General features: G+C 39.2%; 1 protein-coding gene across 2 annotated transcripts in view; it reads left to right on the forward strand.

Annotated features, from left to right (window-relative positions):
- Positions 1-13,677, forward strand: part of LOC100891045 (GRIP and coiled-coil domain-containing protein 1) — a 37,066-nt gene that overhangs the window by 4,949 nt on the left and 18,440 nt on the right. For both annotated transcript variants that reach the window (XM_030989075.1, XM_030989076.1), the window contains exons 5-12: positions 1,265-1,354; positions 2,252-2,380; positions 5,707-5,756; positions 7,610-7,751; positions 8,662-8,843; positions 9,125-9,330; positions 10,590-10,732; positions 11,631-11,828. In XM_030989075.1, coding sequence (XP_030844935.1) covers positions 1,265-1,354; positions 2,252-2,380; positions 5,707-5,756; positions 7,610-7,751; positions 8,662-8,843; positions 9,125-9,330; positions 10,590-10,732; positions 11,631-11,828 — 1,140 coding nt within the window. The remainder of the gene's footprint in view (positions 1-1,264; positions 1,355-2,251; positions 2,381-5,706; positions 5,757-7,609; positions 7,752-8,661; positions 8,844-9,124; positions 9,331-10,589; positions 10,733-11,630; positions 11,829-13,677) is intronic.

Raw genomic sequence — 13,677 nt, forward strand, 5'->3', positions numbered from 1 at the left:
TTAAAATAGATTCTACAAGCATGGGGTGGTATTCCAAAACAACGTAAACTTGAATATTTGTGAAAAGATGTCAATTGTCATAGCAAATCTAAATTTGGACAAGTCATCCGCTATTCTTTTCACAAAAAGAGAGACAGCTGCACAGGTATTGATAATAATAAAAATAATAATAATAACTATTTCTTATATGGCGCTTTTCAGGAGGGCCCTATCAAAGCACTTTACAGATATATATATTATTACCCCGGTCATCGGATTCAGGCTTACCCGCACACAATGTATGCACATTCTCCACTCCCTGGGGAGCATTCCAGCCAGGCGTCATTTTTACAAGCGCACACTTGCTAATCTAAGCACATTAGCTTTCGCATCCTACCGGGTACCCATTTAACACCTGGGTGGAGAGTGGCAAATGTAGATCAATGTCTTGCCGAAGGACATTAGTGCCGCGGTGGGACTTGAACTGCGGACCTTGTGATCCACAGTCTGGTGACATATCCTCTCGTCCACGACACCTCTACATAACTGGCAATCGCTGGGGTAATAATAATAGCAGGGCCCTCAGGAAGAACAGCATAGAAGCTGATGAGGCTACCCTGGGTAAACAATATTAGTAGTAGTATTATTGTAGAACAAGCACCTATTTTAGATTTGCAATGACAGTTGACATCTTTTCACCAATATTCATTATATAGTATTGATTCAAGTTAATATAGTACCAATTTACACCTGGTTGGAGAGTGTCAAACGTGGATTAACGTGCCAGGCTGAGATTCAAACCCTCAAACCTTGGATTGAGAGTCAAATGAATGAACCACTATACCACGCCACCTTCTGCGTAATTTCTATTCTTTCACAAGATTAAAAGATTTGAGGAATACAGTCGGAGTCCCATTGGAACCATAATTAGTATGATGACAATTGGACCAGGGCAAAAGCTGAAGAGCATTTCAAGCAAGAAATAGATTGAATTAAAAATGCTACATACGAAAGCAGTTCTGATTTATTAGAACTATTTTTGTAGACAAACTGTAAAAAGGATTGCTGGAAATGGCTAATGTTGAAAAGCACAACTCGCATTTGGAAAGCATGCTATATGGGTGCCTGTTGGTTAGGGCGAACTGCTAGGGTTTTGTTACTTTTGTTGCTTACCAAGATTTACTTTTTTGTTTTTTTCCATTTATGTATGGCAGATGTCAATCTATTTCTCTGTAATTACCAGATTTCTTTTTCCCCATTCTTTTTATAATCTTGTTTGTTGTAGCAAGAGCAAATGGATGCCCTTCAAAGAGTGAATGAAGAGAAAGACAATCTTCAGTCAGTAGGAGAACAACTCACACAGCAACTGGCAGAGGTAATTATAAACTGAAGAAAAAAAATGTTTTGTTTTCCTACTTACTGTATGTTTATATTGTAAACAGAAGTCACACTCTTTTAACAGTAACGTCCCACCCACGTATTGTTAGGCAACACCTAGGCATGGCTGGCATGTTGATGAATGTCACACCCAAGTCATAACAATAAAACTGACTACAGACCAAACAAAAAGTTTCATTATCCACAAAGACACAGGTAATGCCATACTATAATCACAATGCTTTGGCTTGTTTACAAAGCATTGAATGGTCATGCCCCAAATTATTTGTCTAAATTATTATCAGATCTATTAATTCACATCCATATGCAAGTAACTTACAAGTACACAGGACAAGCTGCTTCTAAAGCTACCTCACACAAAAACAAAAGTAAATCTTGGAGATTGGGCTTTCGCTCCAAAGCTTTTGAATAACCGACCACTAGACCTAAGAAAAGCCTCATCTGTTGCTGTCCTCAAAGTTTTGTCGAAGAAGCACTTGTTTTCAGGAGCTTTTGAATAGTGTTTAAATATTCTTATTGTGTGGTTCTAAAGTAGCACTGTTAGGAGTTTTGTTTTCATCACAGCGCAGTTGAGTATATTTATATAGTAGCTGCGCTATATGAATTGATCTAGTTAATGATAATGAAATTGCAGGAGGTGTGAAAGCTCAGTTGGTAGAGCAGTGATCTTGTAATCCGGTGACCCGGGTTCGAAACCAAGTCACTGCGTTAGTGCCCTTAGCATCATTACAAGGTCCCTTGGAGACGACTTGCAGCCGTCGGTCTTCAGGTTGCTTACTAACAAGCATTTATTGCTTTCTTAGCTGTCAGGTACAATAACCACCACTATCTAATGTACAAATCTAATTTTCAATTCTGTCCAATGCTTTTACAGACCAAAGCAAAGCTGCGAGTGCATCAGCAAGAGAGAGAATCAGATAATCTAAACAATGCTGCTATGATGAGAGAACTGCAGAACCTAGTCAGCAGAGAAAGGACAGAGAAAGAAAAACTAGAAAACAAGGTGAGATTATCTTAATAGTTGTAGTACAGTGAAACCTGTCTGTAAAGACCACACGAGGGAGACAATCAAAGTGGTCTCTATAGACAGGTGGTGTTTATGTTCAGGTTCCTTTAGTTCATGTTTCAACGAGAAACATTTTCATCAAGGTTATATAAAGACTACTCAATGGAGATAATCAAAGTGGTCTCTATAGACAGGTGGTCTATATGTACGGGTTTATTTAGTACAGGTTTCTATGAGAAACCATTTTCAAGGGAAACAAGCAAAGTGGTCTTCATAAGCAGGTGGTCTTTGTATACAGGTGGTCACTAAAGTAGGTTTGACTTTATATTAGAGATAAGAGTAGTACAGTGAAGCCTGCTTTAGCGACCACCTGTATACAAAGACCACCTCTATATTAAGACCACATTTGTCAATTTCCCTTGAAAATCTTTTCTCATAGAAACCTGTACTAAATGAACCCGTACTTAAAGACCACCTGCTTATGAAGACCACTTTGCTTGTCTCCCTTGAGTGGTCTTTATATACAGGGTTCACTGTAGTAGTAGTAGAAGAAGAAAATGAACGTATAGTAGCGACAAATACAGACATAATAAAGCTTTCTGTCTGGCACTCATCAGAGAAAATTGCAAGATTGAACAAAAGGCTGGACAATATGAATGTGCTGGTGTATCAGGGCGCGACAAACCCGCTTGCCCGACGTCCCGGGGCAACCAAATTGAGCCGTCGGGCAAGTAAATCAAATTATCACTTGCCCGATTCGGGCAAGTGATACTTTTACAGTAATTTCCTAGTGTCCAAGAACTCTACCATTCACCCGTCAACTTCTTACCCGTCGTCAAAATCCAGAAGCAAAAAAGCGATCGTTCCGATTTCAAAAAAACTTCACAGACAGCTAGCCAGCTCAGCTAGCTCAGCGCGCATGCAACAGTGACACTTCAAGCCATGAATGCCGCTCCGCCTCCACGCACGGCCGGCCGTGAGCTAGCTAGAGACAGCTAGCGCGATCGTACCAGCTGCGAGCTTATTCGCGCTCTCTCTCTCTAGCTCTGCAGGCCGCACCGACAGGCCTTTGCTATTCTCTGATTGCCGATTGGTTGAATCACGCCAAATATGACGTCATTATTCTAGGGAAATGAACACGTGCGAATCGGAATGGAATAAACAACAGGGATTTTCTAGTAAGTACAAAAAGTCAAATGTTTGATATTTATTCATAATGACTGTTAATGATTGTGAACATATTATTTAAAACTCGCTGCTCATATAAATCAGATGAATGTTTTTGTCTCGTTTTCAATTTATTACTGCGGTCTCAAGATCCGACCGAGCGAGTCATTTTGATAATAGTATCGAGACCCCCAGAATATAAGCCGTTGTTGTTTTGTTTTCATGGTTTTAGCGACGTTGTTTAGTCTAGTTTTCGCATACTTATCCGAGATTTATCGTAAAATATCTTCAATATTATTATTTAGTAAGAATTTACAAATTTTGGCATGATATTTATAGCAGTGAATGATGAAATAAAAATGTCCGTACTTTATTTAAAATAGTTGATTACCCATTATTTACATGACGTTTCTTGATGGAAGAGTTGACCCAAATTATTAACAGCTGAAAATTAGCCTACGTTTCCAAATGACAGCGGCTTGCACAGACACACATGTGATGTTGCACCATGGTACATGTGGCTACCATTAATGACATGTTTGTATCATATTTTTTACAACAGGGTCATTATGCTTTTTTACATGACTGAATATTAAAAACTTAAACCTGCTTGAACCATTCTACCTTGCCGAGATTCATGTGAATCTGATTATTTATGGAGAATCAATAAAATGCGTTTTTTAAACCTTCAACCTTCCTTTGTTGACCATTTTCTTTGACATATTAGGTTATTATTCAGTACAGTTACACTGTACATGTATGTGCATTAATTTGCCATCTAAAACACTAACTTATCATTACGAGATAATAAATGCTTTAACCTCGAGTCCTTTTTCGCTTTAAAGTTTTGGGCAAGTGGAAATATTGTTTGGGCAAGTAAATTGAAAACCCACTTGCCCGACAGGGCAAGTGGTGAAAAAAATTCTTGTAGCACCCTGTGTATTATAAAAGCAAACTGATATGCGGCTGATAATAGCAGACAATGAGCACAACTTACTGAAGAATCAAGAATGTGCTGAACATTACTGTTCTTCTTGGATCACAGTTTCTGCTGAGCGACAAACTTCACTCTTCTATGCATGCTGGAAACCGCTTATATTGAGCTCACTGACCCTATTCTGTCTCTGTCTGTCTGTCTGTCTTTCTGTCTCTCTCTCTCTCTCTCTCTCTCTCTCTCTCGAGTTCTTGGGGACTTGCTACAGCCTGTTTTCATGAAACAGCTGTTATTAAAGAGAAGGTTGAGTTCTGGGAAGAGGTGAAAATTAATTTGAGAGCATTATTATTGTTATTATGCAAGGGTAGAAGAACATCAGACAAAACATGTTCCCTCAAATGCCTTCATATTCTAAATATGGCATGTAACATCGTAAAAACCGGGACAGATTTTTACACCACATGTTCGTGTAGTCCCATATACATCCTTCTGTGTACAGTGCTTGTAACTTTACCAAGAATTAGCCAAATTTCTTATCATTTTAATGATTCTGGAACCTTGCCATCCACACACATACTTATATGCCAGATGATCAACCTTTGCTGATCGATTCCACACCGTTTTTTTCACAATGCAATCGCATGACAAGAACTCAACTTCATCTTTAAGTCTACTCTCTAGCAGCCAATCACAGTCTGTTTAATTTTTTTTACACGCTTTGATCCTTTAACTTCTGTTTGTATTGTTGAATTTTCGACTTTTTGTTAGATTCTTGCAATTTAATCTGATGAGGGCAAGAGAAAATCTTTAGTACGACTTTAGTATTCATTGCTATTCATTGTTATATTCCACATACTAAGAATCTTGCTCTACGATTGGTCAAAAGTAAATCACGTGATTGCTGGGAGAAGCAAAAAGATTGTTACACTGTATAGATAGGCTACTATCTACACAGTGCAACACACTTTTACTGAAGATAGAAGTCCTATCTACACAGTGCAACGCACTTCTCCCATGCGAATACGCTGCGTTTTACTCTCCTCTTTAAGCACTTTAGTGTTAGTATGCAAACTTTGGCCACGCGCAAACTATATGGTCACACCATCATACTGCATGCACTGTACGTATTACATAAAATAATATGTAATTTATTACTAATCTCTGTTTACATCTCTCATAAAAATTAAATATTGGTTTTTTTCTTCGATTTTATTTTCCACAGATCTTTGATTTAGAAGAAACAGTTATGCGCCTCAAGTCAGCTCCAGATAAGTAAGTTTTCCTATCTTTAGTTTAACCTAACCTGTCATAATGGGTACCTCTCTGATTAGACCATCTTTTCCTTCTACTAGGACTCTTCAAAGGGGATCTACAGCCCATCATGAAGATGAAATACAGATTATGGCGGTGTATCCCCCCCCCCCATAAAAAAGCGAGAAAAGGGAGAAAGATGAGAAATGAAGATGCCTGGACTACCTCCCGCTCCCAATATAAAGCCTTGCAAACTAGCATTTCATTTTATGAGTAAGACTGGTGCCCCCCCCCCATCTTTCCATCGCCGCCTCCTCCCCCCATTGGAGAGTTCGGGTTAAAGGGGCACGTTTCCCCCAATGTAGTTATCGGAACATGCCATCTGCGTAAGAGCCATATTCTGTTGGTGTCAATAGGCAGCTATAGCGCTGTCCGCCAGCGCGTACGTATTTTGAGCGCCCTCTGGATTGCTGGGCACATGCCCCTTTAAGGTTAACTCACTTGTAACCCACTTGATCCAGGATTATTCAGTCTTTAGACTGTTGTTCCTATTCATGGTTTCCTTTAATTGGGGTTGTCCTCATATTTATCTGGGTCATTTTTCCACCAGTTTTCAAGGTTAGGGTTAGGGTTAGGGTTTCCATTGCCCCGTCACTGCTGGAACTATCGCTTCATCACAGTGCAGAGCGGCAGTTACATATACATGTATGCAGTCAGATGGGGTTACTGCTATTTTTACCCTACATCATGAAAATAGTTGTTTTGTTTACAAGATCTCTGGTTGGATTTGCTAATGTCAGTGTAAAATGTCAGTGATTTTGCCTGTTTCTTGTTACTTACTAGAGATAGGATATTAAACATGTCTCCTATGACCTTTGACATTCTGCACTAGGCCAGTAGAGAATGAAGGTCACGTTAAGCGTCTCTCAAGAAGATAAGATATTAAACATGTCTCCTATGACCTTTGACATTCTGCACTAGGTCAGTAGAGAATGAAGGTCACATTAAGCGTCTCTCAAGAAGATAAGATATTAAACATGTCTCCTATGACCTTTGACATTCTGCACTAGGTCAGTAAGAGTATGGAGGTCACATTGAGCAGCTCTCAAGGAGATAAGATATTAAACATGTCTCCTGTGACCTTTGACATTCTGCACTAGGTCAGTAGAGAATGAAGGTCACATTAAGCGTCTCTCAAGAAGATAAGATATTAAACATGTCTCCTATGACCTTTGACATTCTGCACTAGGCCAGTAGAGAATGAAGGTCACGTTAAGCGTCTCTCAAGAAGATAAGATATTAAACATGTCTCCTATGACCTTTGACATTCTGCACTAGGTCAGTAGAGAATGAAGGTCACATTAAGCGTCTCTCAAGAAGATAAGATATTAAACATGTCTCCTATGACCTTTGACATTCTGCACTAGGTCAGTAAGAGTATGGAGGTCACATTGAGCAGCTCTCAAGGAGATAAGATATTAAACATGTCTCCTGTGACCTTTGACATTCTGCACTAGGTCAGTAGAGAATGAAGGTCACATTAAGCGTCTCTCTAGAAGATAAGATATTAAACATGTCTCCTATGACCTTTGACATTCTGCACTAGGTCAGTAAGAGTATGGAGGTCACATTGAGCAGCTCTCAAGGAGATAAGATATTAAACATGTCTACTATGACCTTTGACATTCTGCACTAGGTCAGTAGAGAATGAAGGTCACATTAAGCGTCTCTCAAGAAGATAAGATATTAAACATGTCTCCTATGACCTTTGACATTCTGCACTAGGTCAGTAGAGTATGGAGGTCACATTGAGCAGCTCTCAAGAAGATAAGATATTAAACATGTCTCCTATGACCTTTGACATTCTGCACTAGGTCAGTAGAGTATGAAGGTCACATTGAGCGGCTATCCAAGGAACTGGGCGTGGTCAGGAACCAGCTGTATGCGGCAGAAGAGGCGGCCAGGAGACCCCCTCCTCTACTCCTGCAGCTCCAGAAGGACATGGCGGAAATGAAGGTATGTAGATGTGGGCATTGCTCATTGGGGTACACACAGTATGATGTTGGATGCCAGAATTTTAGCCCATTGCCTATTGGAGCCGCTTGGCCCCTCATTAAAGCCTATGGAAATAGTTTCAGTTTCATTTTTCAGTTTTATTTTTCTTTCCAATAGAACAGTAATTTTGACAAGAAATCAGATACGGTATACAATTCAATATTAATTTTTACAATGCATTTTACATGGTTTAAATATATGAAATAGAAAGTATACATAAATATCCAGTATAATAGTTTTTAAAAAGCTTTTTTAAGATAAACCTGTGGAAATGGAGGGATCCACTAAAAAGCAGAGCTTGTAAAATGTGGATCCTTCAAAATAATGACAAACATACTTTTGATATCATGTAAATATATTTACTTGAAAAAAATTGTATAGAGAGGATTCATTAGTCAGTGGATTAGAAGAAAAATACATGTTCACTTTAAGGTTTCAATCCTTTCATTTGGAAATTATCTGTCCATGTTTATTTACTTTTCCCAGACATGACCTTTTTTCAGAAAGTGTGGCAAGTGTAATAAGGCCCTCTTCCTAAAAATTGTTATCAATGACAAATTTGCTCTCAGCCAAACAAATGCCATGATTTCAGTAGGTTATAACCATTATTGTAAGTTTTATGAAACGGTGCCTAAGCCCACTAATAATGATCATGTTACAGTCGAACCTGTCTATAGCGACCACCCAAGGGAAACACAAAAAGTGGTCTTTGAAGACAGGTGGTCTTTGTAGACAGGTTCCTTTAGTTCATGTTTCAATGAGAAACCATTCTCAAGGGAAACCAACAATGTGGTATTTGTAGACAGGTGGTCACTAGAGCAGGTTTGACTGTATTAATAATGAAGCCCTTGAAAATTTTCTGTGTTTTTAGGCTCAGCATCGAATGCAGATTGAGCTTGAGCAGCAGAAAGCGCGAGAGACGGAGGAGAGATTACAGAAGACGAGGGCTGCTGAGGAGCAGAGGGTAGCCGACTTGGAGTCCAAGCTCTCTGACCTCTCCGATACGGTTGGAACATACGACAGAGGCAGACAGCAAGATCAACATGCAATACAGTGAGTTCATGGGATTCTCTGTCTTCCTTATCTTTTTTCATGTATAAGGCATTCGTGATTAAACACCCCCCCCCCTTAAAAAAATAAAATAAAAATAAAATAATAATAATAATAATGCTTCAACTACATGTATTGGATCTCAAAGTTTATTTACAACTTTTAAATCTCTGTGCTTTATATCAGACATACTGAAATAAGATGATTTCAAAAGCAACATTTGCACACTTCCTGTACACTTTATTCATCATTCATTTTTTTTCTTCTTGTTCTTTCAACTTCAGGAGATTAAAAGAGCGCATCAGTCAGTTGGACCTGGAGAACACTGCTCTAGCGAGGGCAGCAAACAAGTCTACCGTGATGGCCATTAACGAAGAGGAGGATCTGGATAGCGAGGCGTCGGTAGCTGAGATCAAAGAGAGGATCATGAAGCTGAAAGGATTGTTCAAATTGGCCTGCCATAAAGCTGAGAAACCTGTTGATATAGACGGTATGTTCAGTTCAGTTCAGTTCAGTTCAGTTTATTGAATTCCATCTTTAAAAACATTTTTACAATGGTAAAACCATGCAATTCCATAAAAAATATAATACATAAATTGGGATAACATATATATGTACAATATATTAATAATTACAAAACAGAATAAGGCACAGCTGTAAAAAACAAAAACAAGAGAAGGTTCTGTCTGGACAGCTTCCAATCAAATTAAATTTAACAAAAATAAAGTAAGAAACAAGTAGCAAGTAAAGTTTCTGATAGTATCATTATATGATTACCTAACTTGTAGTCTAAGTTTCCATATCCCCTTAATTAAAGAAAAAATAATTTGCAGATGTTTTAAAGCCTGTTTGCACTAGTTTGGCCAGGTGGTTTTCTCATCAAATCGGCTCTCAATTAACATAAGAAAAAGGGGATCATGGGGAGTAACGGGTACCGCTTAGGCATTGTTTGCTATAAAGAGGGCGCAAGTAGCTACAAGTAGTGCAGTCCCGCTTTAAACATTGAAAATATCTAGAGTCAAGATGGTAACCCTTATCATAGTGGTTTCAAGCAGAAACTTGTTGGGGAGTTTATTATGTATATGCATTTGTTCCTGCGTCTTATGTTATTGATTCTTATTTCATGGCAACACGTTATCCTTTGCAGATGTTTTGATGATTGGAGTTGAGAGTGCATTCATTAACATAGTGCCTGCCAGCAGAAACTCATTGAAGGGCTTTGGGTGTACACCTACTTGTGTTTGTCTCAATATTGGTCAACTTATATCATACAGCATGTTTCTATTAGTTATACTGAATTTATCCAGAAAATAACGTATAATGCCAGGAAAGGGCAGTTTCTATCTATGCGTATTATCCGGATAAATATACTGCTCCGATTGAGTGGTTTAAAAGGGCGTGAATAAAGGCACTGCTAGGTCGACCTGGGATTTTAGTGTCGGGGTCTATGGTCTGGGTAAAACATTCCGATCATGTGATCGTTCTGATTTCCGGTTTCTCTCCGTTATGTGCACTCGATCGGAACGACGGGAGTTTCTACTTAATACGTTATCCGGTTGGCTTTCCCTGCATTATCCTTCTAAAAGAGGGATAATTTTACCTGAACGCGTCACAGCTCTCACGGCCATTATCCGGATAATAGCGGAGAAGGTCAGTTTCTATTAGGCAAAATTTATCCCTTATCGGCCATTAACCGGATAATGGCTTCTAATAGAAACATGCTGATAGTTATCACTTTATCCTTTGCAGATGTTTTAAACATTGACGATTATTCAAGTCGAGAAGGTGACCCTAACCACAGTGCTTGCCAGCAGGAGTTGAAGAGGCTTAAGGAGGAGTTTGAGTCTTACAAGACTAGGGCTTCTAATGTTCTCAAAAACAGAACAACAAGGGTGAGATTACTGTTGGTGTAATGCTGTTGTATTATTTTTTCTCTACTATCTTTGTCTCTGTGTGGCATCTTGTCTCATGTCTCCGCATCTCTGTATTCCATCTCTCACTCTTTCTTCTTCATAGTCTTCCTATCTTGCCATTTCTGTCCACTTTTCATCACCCTCTCCCTCTTTCTCATTTTCGTCTTTGCCCGCCTTCCTACCCCTTTTCTGTTATCCCCTCTCTTCTCTCCCTCTCTCCCTCCCTCTCTCTCTCTCTCTCTCTCTCTTTCTCTCCACCTCCCACTCTTACCGGTTATCTTTCACTCTCTCCTTGTGTCTTTACCATTTCTCATCTGCCCGTCTTCTTATCCCTTATATGTTTTTTCCTCTCCCTTTTCTCCCCCTTCTCTTGCTTCCTCCACTCCCCCTTCACTGATGCCCTCGCTATCTCTCTACCTCACTGATTCTCACTTTTGTCTCTCCACCTTTCTCATTCCTTATCTTTTACCCCCTCCGTATTCTCAAGCCCTATCTTGCTCTCTCTCTCTCTCTCTCTCTCGCTTTCTTTCTTTCTGTCTGTCTTTCTCTCTCTGTCTTTCCTTCTCTCTCTCTTTCTTTCTCTCTCTTTCTCTCTATCTTTCTTTCTCTCTTTCTCTCTCTCTCTCTTTCCCCTCTCTTTCTCTTGCTCCTGTATGATTCTTGTTCTATCTCCCCGGCTCTTTCCCCATCCCCCTCTGTCTTCCTATCCTTTGATCTCCTCCCCCCCCCCCTCTTTTTTTCCTCTCAATGATTGTCTCTCTTTCTTTTTCTCAGTTTCTGTCTCTCTGTGACTCCTCTCTCTGTCTCTGTCTCTCTCTCTCCCTCTCTCTCTGTCTCTCTCTCTTTCACTGATTCTCACTCTCTCTTCTCCCCTCAGGACACCACCCATAACAAGGAGTTAGAGCAGCTGCAGGGCCAGCTAGCTGACATGCGTGAGAGAGTCTCTATCTTGAGACAGCAGCTGGATGATGAAGAAGCAGCTCACAAACAATCCATTGAAGATTTCCAGCAGAGGGTCGCCAAGATGAAGGACAAACACAAGGTCACACTAGCTCAGGCAGAAAATGATTATAAGGTCAGCCATCAAAACATCAACAGAGTTATACCAACAACAACAACAATGATGATGATAATAATAATAATAATAATAATAATGTTAATGATAATGATAATGACAATGATAAGGATGATAATAATAATGATAATATTAATGATAATAATAATAATAATAGTAATAACTGTAAAAATTTCGAGAGCAGAAATCATCATAATCATACTACTTTTACTATTGCTACAACTACTACTACAACTACAGCAACTACTACTTTTAAAGGCTCGTTTCGCTATGGTGCAGTAAAGCAGTGGCAGGTTTTTTCACGAAGACGTATTGTGTGATACTCTTCATAATTCTATATCTTATAACCGAAAAAACAGGCGCGGTGTTTTTTTAGCTGCCCCATATCTGAACAAACCTTAAAAGTGAAAATAATTTTAAGCTGAAGAAAACGAAGGAGAAGAAGAAGTGATATATGTTTTACGGATGTTTAGTTAAAAGTCAAGTGAAACGCTAAAGGAAATCTCAGTTATATTTGCAAATAAAAAGTAAGAATTTGAAAAAATGAGTAGCTTTGACACTGGTAGTCACATAATGACCTCACAAATGATTTCTTGCATATTTCTCTTTGTCTCTGTCTGTCAGATTTAAAAACTGTAATTATTATGGTCTGACGATAAATTAGGTTCTGATGAAATGAGTATGTATCACAAGAAAATCAAGCAATTTCAAGAGTAAAATATGATGTACAAACAATTTATTTAAGAGCCATCGGCTCTATATAATTAAACATGCAAATAATTGACAAGAATAAAATGATTCAGCATCACTATGAACTTAGATAGGAGTATATCCTATCACTGTTTATGTCGACTTATCGTTACTCAATTATATCACAATATAATTCTCCATATTTCCAAAGGAAAAAAGATTACCTGATGACCAGGTCATCCTTCGAGGTATAATACAGTTAATCTCCCACCGACTCTAGCCCGGTCTTTATATAAAAAGTATACTGTTGTGGGTTAGAGAGTCCCGATTTAGAGTTCGTAAATACCACCTCTTCCTGTTTCTGAATAGGCGGAACGAAATGCTCTGGTGTATGTAGTAACCCGGTGCGATATGATGCATGACCTGCTAAGCCTGACCGGTGTACGACAGCACTGGGCGTTGACTCAACGACTTGACGCGAGTATATAGGTTGCCTGAGCTTGTCGACTACGAACACATGTCCATTCACTGATGGTGCCTAGGGTTATGGCTACGAGCCCAGCTTGTCCAGTTCAGATGTTCAAATGATGATTCAAGTTGAGGCGAGGGCTGATGAGGCTTCTACCACGTCGGCCTGTGCTGCCTGGTTCTTGCCTGGTCCCATAGTATAGGGAAAGTCTATGCCAGCAACAGCATGCTTATAGCCTGTGGCTGTAACTTTTACCTTCGTGGCCAACACCCCTCATTCACTCCCCAAAGTCAGACCAAATTCTGAAAGGTCTGCTCCTCTCGAGATCTCATGTGCAATCTCATTAAACTACCCTAAATCTCTAATCCACGTTGGCTCTCTCAATAGTAACCTCTTTAACATTCTTTGTATTCCTCTCATGCCAAAACTGTCCATCCAAATTCCTTTTACTGAATCCTCTATACACAACTTTCCTATTAACATTCTCCTCATCCTTTCCCCACACACAGACAAAGACAGACACCTGCTCTACTAGAGACCCAAGTTAGTTGACCTAGTAAATTGCTACCAACAACATCTATTCATCTAACACCTGTCCATTACATTCTCTGTCTAAAAAAGAAATCCCAGTCACATTGTGACATATCTCCCCTTCCTTCAAGAAATTTATATAATTTCAGAAAAAAAATT

Source organism: Strongylocentrotus purpuratus, unplaced genomic scaffold (genome assembly GCF_000002235.5).
Source record: "Strongylocentrotus purpuratus isolate Spur 01 unplaced genomic scaffold, Spur_5.0 spur5_scaffold_18, whole genome shotgun sequence".
Lineage (NCBI taxonomy): Eukaryota > Metazoa > Echinodermata > Echinoidea > Camarodonta > Strongylocentrotidae > Strongylocentrotus > Strongylocentrotus purpuratus.